Source organism: Rutidosis leptorrhynchoides, chromosome 8 (assembly GCF_046630445.1).
Source record: "Rutidosis leptorrhynchoides isolate AG116_Rl617_1_P2 chromosome 8, CSIRO_AGI_Rlap_v1, whole genome shotgun sequence".
Lineage (NCBI taxonomy): Eukaryota > Viridiplantae > Streptophyta > Magnoliopsida > Asterales > Asteraceae > Rutidosis > Rutidosis leptorrhynchoides.
Genome location: NC_092340.1, coordinates 363,678,354 through 363,694,612, shown reverse-complemented (window position 1 = coordinate 363,694,612; position 16,259 = coordinate 363,678,354). Strand labels below are relative to the sequence as shown.

Below are 16,259 nucleotides of genomic sequence, written 5' to 3'. Positions count from 1 at the left end.
GAAGCTCATGATTCACATTCAAGTTTAACCCAGAAATGGTCAAACTTTTTTAGTTTGCAGATGTCAGATTATATGATGCATGTGATATTTGTACAAAGGAATCAAAAGCCAATATGATTACATAGTACATATTGTCTGATGAGTCAGATTTGCATGTGGCTCTCTTTTAATCAACAAACACATCATGCATGATACATTCATTCATACTTGCTAGTTGCTACAAATTGTTCAAATTCAAAACTTGATTTAAAAATGCAAACAGGAAAAGGTACAGGATTTCATGTAAGCTTCTCCAAAACAAAATGTCAAAAAAAAAAAAAAAAAAAAAAAATGAACATAAATGACAAACAGAGCTCCCTAACTCGGTGATCAAAAACAGGATACGAGATTAACCAGTCAGATATTTATGTCTCTAGTAACCTCGTACATATCCTCGCGACAATACAAAATTTGGAAGCTCCACATTGTTTCCCCTTCTCAATTTCATGTCTTGAGTTTAATGAAGCGTTCTTCCCTGGCCCGCCCCTCAATGTACATAAGAAAATTTGAGGAGGGCTTTTTCAATTAATAATTACCTGTTGATGTTATCTAGAAGGTAAGGGTAAGGTTAGGACTTAACACGAACAAAAAAGAGTGGGGCCCGACTAGGCCTTTCTCATTCAAAATCCTTTGCGGAACCTGAAGACGAGTCCCCACCATTTGAAGATGCTTCACCGTTTCCCAGGTCTTGTGAGGTTTCATCATTTGCATGGTTACGGTTTTTGTTGACTCTTGATCGGACATTTACACCCATCGGAAAAGGTACCTGCACACCCAACCATCGGTTAAAAGTTAAAACCACATGCTTTAATACAACACATGTATGTATAATTAAGAACTAATGGGGTGTTATACCTGATCACCGGCGTTAGGACCATCGGTGTGAAAAAGAATGGGGCGACAACGTTTATCTTCATTCATCAAACTTGAATTCTGAAAGTGAGCGATGAGTGCAGCTTTTCCCTGTATACGAGCATATGCAAGATACGCCACCTTTTCACTGTTAAATTTTTCCCACTTCTTTCCATTAAATGCCTGCAATTGCATATTCATGTTTAGTTTAGTTTAAGAAGGCATTCCCTGCTCGTGAGGGCGAGTAATCCGACCTCATATACTACTCTGATGTACGCAGCCCAGCAGGATTACTCCCTGGCTGTTTCCAACCCTTCTGTGGCCTCCACAAAATATTCGTCCTAGGCAGGATTCGAACCTGATACCTCTTGCAATGGACTCAAGCCCCCGACCATTGGGTTATCTTGTGATGGTTAAGACATCTTGCAATTGCAGATTTATGCTTAAGACTAATCACGTTTCGCCCCATTATCATTAACTAATCGGCCTAATCCTATTAGTAACCTAAATCTTGTAGTTAAGAATGTTTAATGAAAGACAAACCTGGTAGAATGGAACAATAAGGGTAGGTTCGGTCATGTTGATGAATGCATAACCCACGTTACATTTGTTCTGTCAAGATATAATATATACAAACATTAACAATTTAACATAAACAGCAATTTTATTAAACTAAAAGCATAGCATTAAGCACATGAAAATCACTAACCTTGAAATCTATGGGTAGGTAGATGAAATCGTATGAACCACGATGGCGTTCATCGATTGCAGCCAACAACATCTTAGAAGTGTACCTACCATTTCAAACATTGGATAAGAATCAGATTAACTTTAAAAAAATCGATTATTAGTTTAGAAATTGATTAGGCGAAGAAATTAAGTTGTACATACTTGTTAGGGATGTTCTTGATCATTAGAGTCGTTCTTCGATCATCACCTCGCAAGATACGATCAAGATCGAGTTCAAATTGTTTCTTGTTATCACCTTGATTTGAAATACCTTCATTTCTACGGCTTCTAGAACGATCGTTAGGAGAATCAAATGATGTCATCATAGGCATCATTTGTCCTCTACTAGGAAACATTAAACTATTCTGATGATGCGAACCCAATCCGATGTTCTTCGACGAAATCGGTAAATCCATTGAGTTTCCGCTCATACGAGGATACATGTTATGAGTTATGAAATCTAGAGGATGTGGCGAGTTACCCGGGACCCGCATATTCCCAAGAGAACCTGGATGAAACGCTGACGTGTCAGGTGATTCCCCTGCATACGAGTGACGCCTGTTATCCCAAATCGAAGGATCGACGGATGGTGCGGACCCCACATGGTGGTTGTTCATGTGCAAAAAAGTAGTGTTGGCGATATGAGACGGAACTCTAGGAAGACTATGAGCGTTGCCGACGCCGTTCATTAACGACGGTGAATTGGGCCACAACATGTTGTGAGATTGAGGCTGATGAGACGGAGTCCACATGTAATGATGAGTCGCAGGTGAACTTGCATTTCCAGATGGTCCAAAACCTGAGTCATTAAGTTCAAGTGAGTGGGCCCCAATAGAGCCGAGTCTGTTGAACTGTCGATTTGCAAGTCTTTCAGACATCCTGGCATGTAAACCGACATTCATGGTTCCCAGGGAATTATTGTTAAGAATATTGTTATTTAAGCCGTCTTGATATTCTGGTAGTGAATGAGGGTGGTGGTAATTTGATGTGGACCGGAAATCGTATTGCAGTTTGTTTTGAAAACTGGAATGCATGACACCTGATTCCGCACCAATAATGGACGGAAAATTGTTTGATGAGTTGCCATGTTGGAGCTCCCCGGCTAATCGTTGAGAACCAGGTGCAACTCGGACGTTTGAACCTGTTCCAATATAAATTTTACAACGGTTATATTTATTATATGTATATATTTATATTTAGGTGCTGTTCGTTTTTAAGATGTTTTTGTCTGTAAAGAAGATGTGGTTTGAAGGATTGTATGCTTAATACTGAAGACTGTTTTTATGTCTGCAAAATAACTTAATCCCGTCTGCAGCACTTAGAAGCACATTTCTAAGTCTGAGAGATCGCAGACAAAATAAGACGCTATTTTATCTTATTTTTTTAGAAAAACAAACGGTTTACGGTAAAAACGTCTGTAAGTGCGGTAAAAACGTCTGCAAACGCGCAGACATAATACATAATAAGGTCTGCAGACCGAAAAACAAACGACACCTAAATATTTATGGCATTGAGGTGTGCGACTCATACCAGAAATATCTCTTGTGAAATCAGTAGGAGGGCTACACATTTGCAACAAATCTGCATCCAGCTCTCCAAATAGACTGTTATAGAAAAATACAGTATAAGAATCCAATATATATAATATACAATTATTAATACCAATAATTAATAATGATAAAAAAGAAGGAAAAAAAAACGCAGATGAAAAAAATGATTAATACGGATCAAAAGAAGTTGATACGAATGTGATGAAAGTGGTGTGCATAGAATACGCAGATGAAACGTACCGTTTAAAACCAGCAGGATGACTCGGTTCCAGCTTTATATTAATCCCTGCCACGTCACTCTTGTTTAATTCACGCAAAGCAGCTTCAGCAGCTCGTATGTCATAGAATTCGATGCACTTTTGACGACTTCCTTGTTGGGCGTCATGAATCTGCATATCACATAACCAGGGTTGGGTTACCCATCAAAGTAATAATATTGCTGCAATATTTCAAGATAGAAATACAGAAACAACACATTAACTTTACCTCCTTAATTTCGCCATATACACTAAAGATATGACGTAGTTCATCATTAGAGACGTTGGAATCGAGGTTATATAGCACAACAGAGCCTTGATTGATATCTTTCTCTGAAGGGTAATCCTAGCAACAAAAACATAACAATTTTAATATAGTGAAAAGTTGCATAAATATATGTTAAAATGTGACGGTGCATATTGACACAATGACACCTAAACTACATGACAGTTTATGAAATATTACCATCTATGTTGATAGAATTACTAAAGTTTCCTGTTAAGCAACGTTATGTGGTTTAACGACAACTAAGCTTTTATAGATAGCATCTTAGAACTCATAAAAAATTACTCGAAAATATAAAATTTTCCGAGATCTATTGAATAGTAACGACATACGATGACCGTATCCTAATAGAGTTTATAAGATATGATAATTAAAATAGTAAGTGAGGCATTTCAAGCCAGCTTCCACGTGCAAGTGTGAAACACAAACTACATTAGTTTATTATCCTACTTTTAATAACTTTCGTGCACTGCTAAATAACGTCAACACAAAAGCTTAATTTAGTTCAATCATAAGTTTACTAAATCAATATAACTTCTTTTTATATTTTATATGCTCTAGAATCTCCTAAGTTACATTTTTAATATCGTTGCACATTGACAAATGTATAAAGATGAAACCAAGTTGTTTCTTAGGCAGAAAATGAGAATGATAACCACTAACATAATGAGTAAATCATAGACCGAAGATATGGAAAAGATAGCAAAAGAAACCTTTGGAATTGGATGATGAATGTCGAGCTTTGTACCCCTCAACAGTGTGTTTTGAAGAGCTTGCATGGCACGTCGAGCCGCTCTTATATCATAGTACGATATCATAACAAAACCACGTTGCTTGCACGCCGTGTATAGAGTGCGGATATCTCCATATTGCTGCACGTTTATTGTTTCAATTTATGTACATAACACATCAACACCAATATATACATACTAATATACAATTACACATACCTCAAACAAGATTCTTAACTCAGAATCTTCGACAGTGCTATTAATATTTCTCACGAACAAAGTTCTTGACGGGTGTTCTCCATGTGGGTGGTGGTCCCCACCCAACTGACTAGCCGAAATTTCATAATTTCTTTGTCCGCCATCTTCTCCCAAATCCATCCCGCCGACACTACTAAAAAAGTCCAAATCTTCCACGTCATCACCACCGCCGCGTTGTACGGCCTTCGAGTTAAGCCCGTCGGTCACCCCAGACAGCAAATCGTCGTCATCTGGAAGAAGATTCCCGATCGTTTGGGCCTCGATTTCTTCAAGCGATTCAAACGGTTCCTCGGGTTCATAGTTAGAGGCAGCAGTAGCCCCCGCAGAATGACCATACATATTGTTATTTGCTGATAATCTTACTGCATAGTGGAATAAATAGGAAAAAAAACATTAATTTATGTAAAAGCATTTAAAACAAGATACATAAAGCTAGTTCTTTTTAATCCAGAAGGGCGTCAAACAATTATGAGAGATATAAAAGGAAGAGAAATTACATTTTCTGCTGAAAAGATCCGATAACGAACTTGAAAAGAGACCATTCTCGTAGTGATCACCCATAGCATTAAATTTACTGCTTGCAGCCAGATAAGATTTACGATCGATAGCCAAATTAGGTCTATTTACGTTATCATTCTCAAGAGGTCTCCGTAGATGTTGGCCAATTATTGTTCCGGTTCCCGCAACGTTATTTTCTAAGCTCATACGAACTGCATTGTCTTGATTGGGATAATTATTAGACATATCAAAACGATTCAACGTATGAGCATCAGATGGCACGTGTTTTTTCAAAGGTGATGATGCAAGGGAAGATGTGTCACCAACAACGTATACTTTCCCGTCTTTTACACCTAAATACAAGATCATATACGCGAAGCGATAATATCAATATCAACTGATAATTAAAGCACAATCAAATTTGGATAATATGGTAGGCGTGTGCTATTTACTATTTTCTAATACTAATGAAAGCCTTGTGCAACGAGCAAAAGTCAACATCACTTAAAGTACGTCACCGCCACAAGAGAAAAATCATTTCTTTCATATTAGTATTTTTAGTGTTGATAATAAGCATAGTAACAGCAAACGGGGTTAAGTAAATAAAATAATGAGCATAGGCGTCTCAGCCACATGTGCGAAGTGTGCAGCCAAACAAGGCCTGAGTTTTGAAGGGGTCCAAAATTTTAAAAGTCCCATATTATAATACATTAATTTATATATTTTTTTAAATCAAATGATGAAAATTCTAAATTCATTTATCAGACAATTTAATCACACATTAGCTTCTTTTCTTTTCATACAGTAAAATTTTAGTATTACATATCTTTTTATATGTATTATTATTATTATTATTATTATTATTACTATTACTATAATTTAACATTTATAAACTCGAACAAGGCCCATTAAATTAAAACAATGAGACGACCCTATTTTTTTTAACAGCAGTACGGGATCACACAGGGGGACTCAACCACCCACGCGTGCCACAAGTAAACATTTAAGTAGATGATGATCAAGAACGTTTTGATGAATACGTTTAAATCTTAAATTGTGTATATATAAATGAAGGTAGGTAGAATGATAGAGATGGTGGTACTCACCATAGTTGTCAGGCATACCATCTGTCTTCCAGAACCCAATTTGCCTCTACAAAAATAAAAGCAATGTGCTTTATGTAATAAGTAAAACAAAAACTAACCAAAGTAAAAAATTAAAAGGAAATAAAGGAAAAAATAAAAAAATAATAATACCTCATTGGGAAGTTGCACTTCCTCTGTAGGTAAGAAGGAAGATGAATGCGACTCCATGAGCTCAGAAGGCATTATTGAGCTTCCGTTTCAATTCAATTCAAGTCGATCAGCCAAACTTGAGAAATTAAAATCCTGCACAAGAAAGATTAAATTAAAATTATAAATTTTAAAATTGAAAAGTCAAAAAAGTGATGAGCTTTCTTTCTAAAAATGAAATTTGGATAAACACAGATTTTTTATTTTTATTTTTGAACAATGGATAAACACAGATATTAATTAGCTCTCTTGTTCTGTTAAGGAAATTAAATCTAAGGCAATATTAAGTAATTAAAGAGACATAATTAATTAATTAATACGGAGTACTATTTATTAATTCATTTTTATTAATTGAAAAAAAAGATAAAAAAAAGGTAAGAAATAGAATGAACAACAGATCTAAACAAGTAGAATTGACTTAAAGCTGAAAAATTAAACAAACAGGACCCGATCTACAAGTAAAAATGTTTTTCAGCTGAAATTCAAATTACAAAACCCCACAATTCAGCACTTTTTTCGAAATAATTCATTACTCAACTCTACCTTTTGTTTCTTTTCTTTTTCTTTAATTAATCAATCATCAAAGTTAGAGCGAAATGCAAATGATGATGAGAGAAATAAAAAGAAAAACAGAGATTAAAAGAAGGAATGAAAGAGAAAGAATGAATTACGGCATAAGTCAAGGACGGAAAGGAATTGGGAAGAATTGGAGGTGAAACGAAGGAAGGGATCTACGTTTCTGTGCCGTGTAACAACCTCCAAACGCCCCCTTCCTTCCTTTCTTTCTTTCTTTCTTTCTGTTTCTTCTGTATTCTCTCTCTATTTTTTTTTTTTTAATTACAATATCATTTCTCCTACATTGCACGTTAACCACATGAAAATGAAATTTATAATTTAGATTTATTTCATATTAGTAGTTATTTAGTACGGAGTAGTATTTAGGAATTATAATATAAATTCAAATTCAATCATCGTCAACAATCAATTATTTTCAAAATAAAATTGAACTTACAAGAAATTAAGTGAATTTCCTCGTGTCTGGCTGAATTGAATAATTTAACGGCAAGATTCCGACGTTCCCTCACCTCCGGTCCGAACGAGACAGAATAATTAGCCCAAACAAGTAGTAATAATACTGTATTATTATTTGTTCAATTATTATTCAATTATTATAATTATAATTTAAATATACTAATACTATATTACTATTACTTTATACTTACTTGGAGTATATAATAAAAATAAAAAAATAAAAAAATAATAAAGAAAGGCGACAGGAAGCGATTTTAATTATAATTAGTGAAAAATACAGAGACTTGAAAGAAAACTGAATCCTAAATTGATGAGGAATTAAAAATCGGAGATGATCATGTGATACTTATTTTAGAGAGAGAAATTAATTAATTGGAAAAAACAAGAAAAAAGGAAATTAGAGGAGAGAGAAAGTATGATCGGTTTGGGCAGGTTGCCGTTATTACAATCAACGCCGTTACCCATCCACAACACGCGCCGCTCTCTCTGTTTCCTACGCTTGTCTTTCTTATATCTCAACTCAACTAAACAAAACTCAACACACAGATGTGCTACTATTTACAATTTTAACCCCAAAACTATATTTATGTCAACACTCACCCATTACTTACCAAACACTAAAATCAATTCAAGATTTTTTTTTTTTTTTTTTTTTAAAGAAGTTTTTCAGATACATGCACATTATTATTATTATGTAACCATTTATGATTATGTTTCTTTCTATAGTCACCTCAAGATTAGTTGCTTGTAAGATTTGATTATGACGTCAATCTTTAAATTATCTTGTATATTTACTATTGTAAATAACATTACTATGAAATGAATATAATATAATCTTTTTATTTATATTGTATCACATCATTTAGAATTTAGATTTAGATCCAAAATAAAACTAAAGATACATAAATGAAAACTTGCATAAACATCAACTAGTGCAACCTTTGTTTATAAGGCCACTTGCAATCGTTCAGTTCTTTAACATACATTTTTTCTGCCACATCAGCGCCACATCAGCACAAACCCTTTAACATTCCTTTCACATGCCTTTTACTAAACCCTTACAATCACACACTCCATCTCAAACTAAATATACCCACAAATATACCTATAAAATATAAAATGTACAAATAATTAAACACAAGTTACAAATAAAAAAAAATAGTGGGTCCCCTTTTATCCTTCACAGCCTCGTTGCAGGAGTGACTGGCGTCACCTTTCACCAACTGCCCACATTCATTGTTAAAGCTTTAACATTGTTGATATGGAGCTTTAACAAACCATTGCATGTGGCCTAAGCTATATAGAGCTTAAGATGAATGATGTCATTAACAAGTTATTAAGTTCAAATTCTAAATTGTCAATTGTGAAAGGATAAATATTTGATCACAAACTAGTTAATTTGTTCTAGTTAGCAGAAGTTAATGCAAGTCAAATTTGGATTTGTGCGTTCACTATTTATAGTTTATCAAACTAAAATTTAGTGCCTTTTCATTTATTGATATCAACTTCTAGTGCGTTCATAAATAACATATTTACACTTATTACATTACTCGTCTATGTTAATTAATACTTCGTATTATTAGCGTGATCACCACAAAAAAAAAACCCACCATCACGCCTTTACGGCGCCTCAACGCGGCGCAATGGCCGGATCACACACGCGTAATGGTGGTTTGCAGCGATCCGATTGACTTGTTCGAATTTTGCCCGTTGTATTTGATTCCAATATATCCGTTGGAATATTTATTAATAATATTAAATAAAATTTATTTTATAAATAATAATCCCTATAAATACCACACTTCACTTATTTTTTACAACACAATCTCATTTTTATCATTTTTATCTCATTTTCTCTACATAATCTTTCATAATTTCATAACCATATCTCAACAAAATCAAAATCCCGATCCTAATGAGTTCGGTCCCGGTAATTTATACAACTTTGGGTTACCAAATACGCACGGTTCGAGCTCAAATTCCCCTCAAAATGTTCGGGGTACTCGACCAATTGGTAATGTCTCACACCATAATCTTTTTAATGATTTCAATAATGCATCTTTTTTTTCTCAGTTTCTACATCAACAACAACAACACCAACACCAACAAATTCAACGGCAACAACACCAACAAATTCAACAGCAACAGCACCAACAATTTCCACAACTATATACACAACAATATCCATCACAATTTTCTCAATTCTCGCAACCAGGTATTATACCATGTCAAGTTCCAAATACGCAACCATGGTCACAATCACAACCAACTTTTACACCTCTAAATAACGAAGAAGTATAAGAAATTCATGGCGGAAGTCAAGAACCACAAGTTCGGGTCCGTACAAGTCATAAACGAAAAGGAAAAGAAGTTGCGAAAGAACCACAAATTAAAAATTGTGGACTCTACCCGAAGAAATTTGGTTGGCGTCATGTTGGATTGATTGTTCGGAAGATGATGTTCATGGTAACTCACAAAAAGGTTCGGTGGGGCTAGATTTCGTAGTAAGTTTAACAATAACGATTCCGGTTATTTACGAAATGACGATCAATTAAGTGAGAATGGTGTCATATGAATAAGGCGTGCAAAGATTTCACGGCCTTATACAATGAAGAAGAACGTAACCCAAGGTGTAGCAGTCGAAACAAAGAAGACGTGTATAATTTAACGGTGCAAAGAAGGCAACAACATGCAGCGAAGCCACGGGCTTACAAGGATGTTTGAGAATTCTTGAAGAAGCAGCCGAAGTGGTATACACCACCTGCAGTTGGTGGAAGTGGTGTGCGTAGAAGAAGAGGTCCGCAACTTGAACTCAAAGATGAAGACGATGATGTGATTAGCAAAAAACAAACAATCAATCTCGGGGAAGATCGGTTAAGCAACCTTCATGAGCTATTTGGAGACGATGTGATTCAACGTCCAATGGGAAGAGAACGATCGAAAAAGGCTGCTAGAAAACCCGGTTCGTCTGATGCGGTCATGCGGGTACTTCATCACGTGGTACGAACTCTTCGAACTCTTCAAGATTCGACGAGTTGGCTTCGCAATGGTCTGACAAAAAGGACAAAGAAGTGGAGAGGCGAAACAGTGTTATGGATGCAATTGTAGAGGAAGAACGAACACGATCGAAAATAGTAGTCATAAAATTATTTAAACTTAATTTAGACGATATCGCCGATCCGAAAGAAAGAAAATTCGCTTTAAAGTTCAAGAAAAAGATGGCCGAGAAATACAAAGATTATATCGAGCTTTCAAGTGACGACGAGTAATTTGTTATCTTTTATTATAAACCTACGTTTTAATTTCAGGAATTCAATAAAGTAATTGTATTATGATTTTATAATTATTGTAATTTTAGGACTTTTATCAGCTGTAATCGTTTAATTTTTACTAATTTAAGTGTGTTTTTAAGAATTTATATCATTTATATATGTAATATTTTTTATTAAAAAATAAACAAGTTAAAAAAATAACTCAAAATAAAAATGAAAAAGAAATTAAAAATGTGGGACCAAGTTAACTCATCACACAACCATCACGCCTACCACGGAAAACTCCATCACGCCATCACTTTTGCCAAATCAGCACTATACCCCACAAAAATACCTCATCACGCCTTGTCACCATTATTAATGGTCTTAGACCATTTCACATCTTAACAGCCCTAACATATTTTCTCTCATTCACATCACCATCACATTAGTATAAAAAATTTCAACGTTCCTTTATTCAATCTCTCACTATCTTACACTACATCCTCAAATTTTAACTCATTTAAATTACTATTTAAATACAATATATAAATAAAAATGTCAATTTACTAAATAAAAATAAAACATTACATTAATATAAATTAAAAATTACATAAATAATAAAAATATTACATAAATAAATAAACATTATATTATACTGAGAATTAAAATTAAAAACAATAAATAATACTACTTGTTTCGAAACAAGATAATTAATCGGGATGTTTATGTAACGACGTGGCTTTTTCGACTTGCTTTTGTGCTTCGTGCTTTCACGAAACTGCGTATATGTACGAACTGAGCTAGTTTATGCTCTAGGATCTTATTTAATGATTAATTACTTCTATTAATATCTTACAACGTGCTATTAAGTGTGTAATCACTTAACTTGATCCCCGAATGCATTTATGACCGTTAGCATCACTTGTCGTTTAAAACGAGCTACGTACTTGGTACACGTTAAACTTTTGTCATAATTAGAATATTAGGACTACGTAAACATAATTGTTATTTATTAATGACAATTACTTGACTTGATAGTTTATTTAATTATGCTTAGTACTTATTAATGCTTACTAGTTACCTTAATGGACTTAACACTTTAATGGACTTCCATGTCCCAACCTACTCAACTTAGTGGACCACTTAATAAGTTAATTAGCCCATGTAATTATAATTAAGTCCATGTAAATGATGAGACAAGTATCATGCATGCTTATGTACCAAGACTTGCATTATGTCTCAAACCACCCAACATGTCAACATCTCCATGCACCACCACCATGGACCACACCAAGCCACACTACATGAGGCCAAAATGGTCCCCCCATACCCTCCCCAACTGTCGGCCTATGTACACCCACCACCACCACTTCATTTTTCAAATTTCACTTCATTTTCTCAAACACACACACACTTTTCTCTCTAGTTGCTTCTCACTTTAACTTCTCTCTAAAACTTTGAAGAACATGTAAGTGTTCTTGAGTTTCTTCCTTCTTTTTCTTCCTTGTTTTCGTGTATCATCATCATCATAAGCAAAAATTTAATTTTTGTAACTTGAATCTTCATAACTTATGTTGATTCAAACTTTGTTTTGAAAAGTTTCCAAGAACATGAAGGATTCAAGCTTTTTAGCTTTGAATCTTCATAATCTTGTTAGATCTAAGTTTATTAACTTAAGATCTCTTTGATTGTGTTAAAAGATCAAAACTCATGTTTATGATCTTCATGTAACTTGTAGATCCAACTTTTTACTTTAAGGATCTTCAAGAAAATTTGAAATCTAAGCTTTCTAGCTTGAGGTTTCTACAAAAAGTTGGTTGGAAGATTAAGTTCATGAACTGGTGATCTTCTTTAATTAGTTGTACCTTAAGTTTGTAATTTGTGTTTTCATTAAATAAAAGATACAAGCTTACTAGCTTGAAGTCTCATAAGTGTTGATAGGAATCCAAGTTTTCTAGCTTAGGGTTTCATTTTTGTGTTTGGTCTAATTTATGTAATTTATGGTCTTCTACTTTGTTTAAACAAAAGCTCATAAGCTTACATTCATTTTATTTTACAAAATCTAAGTTTCATAACTTATGGTGTTGTAAAAGTTGAAAGTCTAAATCTATAACTTAGGATTTTACCAAGAACATAAGATCTAGACTTTCTAGTCTATGGTCTTTCATATTTAGCTAAGATCTAAGTTCTATAGTTTAAGGTCTTGCTTATTTAGTTTGATTCAAAGTTTATAGCTTAATAGAACTTGTACTTATGTCAAACTAAGAATTTGATGTAACTTTGGTTCATCATCTTGCTCAAACTCTTAAATGAGTTGTATTTTATTTATTAGTCTTGACTTTATGTGTTGATGGTTAAACCTTGGTTAAAGTAATGCTAAAACATCAAGAGTTGTACACTTGAGGCTTACACGCATCAAGAATGAGAACCGTGATGAGCATCAAACACCAAGAAACCCACCGGAGCACTTGTTTTCTGTTTTTCAGGGTCTGATCAGACCCCTGGGCTTCTGGAAAAGTTTATTTCCAGATAGTTCGGTTCGAGTAGATTACTTTTCGTTTAAGACTCACCTAAATCCGATATATGGTTTTTCCAAAAATCACTACGCCTTTGTAACGACGTGCTGAAAATTCTGACCTACTCGCACTTGAACCGTCGCCACGGTCAAAATACATCGAGTTAGAATCTGAAAATTGGACAGCGGTTAAAGGACTCACATACGGAGCCTTGACCACTGACCACGCGTCTTTTCTATTTTTATAGAGGTCATAGGAGCTGTCCGAAGTCAGCCATTTGTTTCGATCTCTATTTTGTTGAAAACTTACTTTACCTTTTACGAATGATGATGATGATACTTAAGACTTAACTTATTTACTTTTAAACTTTTGGGGAACAATTTACTGACTTAGTAACCATTGACTTAGGTTGAGGACCTTTTGATCGACCAACTTACTTGTTTGGACCGACTTACTACTTGCATACTTTTCGTATCGACTTTACTGCACTTTCACTGTGAGTTATAGCTCCCTTTTTACTACAACTATTTTTGGGACTGAGAATACATGCGCTTTTTATGTTTTACTTACTAGGCACGAGTACTTAAACTTTTTATATGTGTGGGTTATATAACGGCATAAACTTTCCCCTTAGCTCGGTAACGTTTAGTCATTGGTTTTTGAACCGGTGAACGCGAATCTTAGATATGGATCCATAAGGTTTGACATCCCCACTCGGGCTAGTCGAGCTAGTATTTAACGGGTGTTTAATACTTCGAGAACATACGCACTCGCCAAGTGTACTTTTAGGGGGTATTATTATTACGTTAAGTTAGTTACCGGGTGCCCACGGATAAGCATATACTTTATCATACTGTTTTGATTTACTGATTTGAAATACTGATTTTAAATGCTGCTTGAAGCACCGAAATCTCGTGGTCTACATTACATTACTGATTACAAACAAACTATAGCTCACCAACATTCGTGTTGACTTTTTAAGCATGTATTTCTCAGGTGCTTAGACGTTGTTGCTTCTGCTGTTAGACTTGCTGTTATAGACTCGTTGTGTTAGACTTCTGCTGCATTGTTTAGAGATGTCTCAATCATGGAACTTTTATCTTGCATTTACAACTTATGATATTTACGAGCTATGATTTTGTAATGACCTTTGTGTCACGTACTTATGTTAACGCTTTTTATTCGTAGAAGCACGTTACCTTTTCTAAAGACATTTGACGTTGGTAAAAACGTTATCCTTTTCATGAATGCAAACATGTTTTAAAACAGCATATAGTGTTGTAACCGTGTAATGGACCTGTTGTTGATGATTCGTACACATTGATTTTGTACCGGGCATCAAATTTGGTATCAGAGCATTGGTTGTAGGGAATTAGGTAGCATTAGTGAGTCTAGACCAGGCCGAGTAGGAGTCACTAATAGGACTAATCTACAACTTGCTCGTTTACTCGTTTCTGCGACTGCTGCATGCTACTGTATTATATTATTGCATGTTACTGCTTACTACTACTGCATGCTACTGCTTACTTTTACTGCTATATGAACTTGTTGCATGCTACTGCCTACTTTCACTGCTATGTGAACTTGATGTATGTTATTGCTTATTTTCGCCACTGCACGCTACTATCTGCTTTTAGCATGTTACTTCGGTATGATACTGTTGCTATTGCCATGCTACGTACTGCTGTAGACGATCTAGGCTGCTGTAGTTGTTATGCCTAATTACGCTCTTGCTACATGTCTGCTATTCGCTGTACCGACTTGGAGAACTTATCCTTCCCAGTTCAGATGTTTTTCTGATCTACTTTCCCACTCGTCTAACCCTAAGAACTAGTAATGTAATCCACCTGTTACTACTGTTCCACCGTTCCAGAGATCGAAACATTACTTCACGGAATCTAGAAGGAGTACCCCTCGGAATACACGCCCACTAAAGTTGATCCTCGGAGGAGGAGAGATGTGAGGACTTGTCGGAGTAACCGCACCCCGAGCTCACTCTAATTAACCACGTACAACGTATAAACATTAGAAGGATGTTCAGTTTCCGCAAGTTGACTCGTATCCCGAACGCTTTCATGATCGTCGCTTATCTATTTCCTTCTACACCACTACTCGACGATCTAACGACACTTCTGGACTTGGGTCCCTAACACTCATAGGCATTGGAGAAGTCAGGAAGGCATCTCCTTTCATAAGTTCATAGTGTTTTCCACTGATGCTCAGCCATACCGAAAGGCTTGGGAGTCGCCTCAAGACATATCGTATTACTACTTGTTACACGTACAACTCGACACAAGACCCAGATTGAATTACTAGAAAGGAACCTAACGACGTTACCTGAACCCGAACATTTTGAAGAAATTTTGGAACATTTAGGCATTGATGCATGACCTACGGAACCTACGCACCCACACCGAGAAACCGTGAGATTAATTATGTAGAATTTGTTTTGATATATCATAGATAAAGCATCGCTAGGTGAAATTGAGTAGAACTTGAAGTGATCACGTTACATTGACCATATTGAGTGATATTGGAATGAACGTACGATTTAGTACAATATAATGACGCCAGGCCAGCGTGATTATATTGAAGTAAATCATGCAGAAGTCCCAATGTTACTATATAAGAATATATGAAGCGAATCAAAGAAAACTTTGGTAGGAACCACTTGAGTTGTAACAACCCGGCTTTTTCCGTTACTATCATTACTTGTCCGTTAAGTATTTAACGGTGATTACTTAAACTTTATGTGTTTATTTGATTTAAATGCATACATGATCCTAGTGGATTACTTGAATTAATATGTTATATTAATTTATGAACTTATTTCGGATAGCGAATTAACTAGAAAACGTTACGATTAAGTTAATCGCCTAGAAAACTTTTCAGTTTACGGAACTCAGTAAAACGACAAAATAATTATTTTTAATAATTATTTACTTTACGAAGAACTTATTTAATT

The 16,259-nt window shown here is 35.0% G+C and overlaps 1 protein-coding gene across 2 annotated transcripts; it reads right to left on the bottom strand.

Annotated features, from left to right (window-relative positions):
• Nucleotides 1–139: 139 nt before the first annotated feature.
• On the bottom strand, nucleotides 140–7,707 carry LOC139862817 (protein MEI2-like 4). Of its 2 annotated transcripts, XM_071851450.1 has the most exons (15): nucleotides 7,505–7,707; nucleotides 7,164–7,346; nucleotides 6,457–6,588; nucleotides 6,307–6,352; nucleotides 5,200–5,553; nucleotides 4,664–5,064; nucleotides 4,427–4,585; nucleotides 3,657–3,773; nucleotides 3,411–3,559; nucleotides 3,151–3,224; nucleotides 1,783–2,761; nucleotides 1,601–1,685; nucleotides 1,435–1,503; nucleotides 895–1,074; nucleotides 140–805 (listed from the first exon to the last, which is right to left on the bottom strand). In XM_071851450.1, exons 3-15 carry the CDS (start codon nucleotides 6,526–6,528, stop codon nucleotides 656–658), a joined length of 2,835 nt encoding a protein of 944 aa, XP_071707551.1. In that variant the 5' UTR covers nucleotides 6,529–6,588; nucleotides 7,164–7,346; nucleotides 7,505–7,707; the 3' UTR covers nucleotides 140–655. The 2 variants fall into 2 exon arrangements, with proteins under 2 accessions (XP_071707551.1, XP_071707550.1); XM_071851449.1 differs by lacking the exon at nucleotides 7,164–7,346.
• Between the last annotated feature and the right edge of the window lie 8,552 nt (nucleotides 7,708–16,259).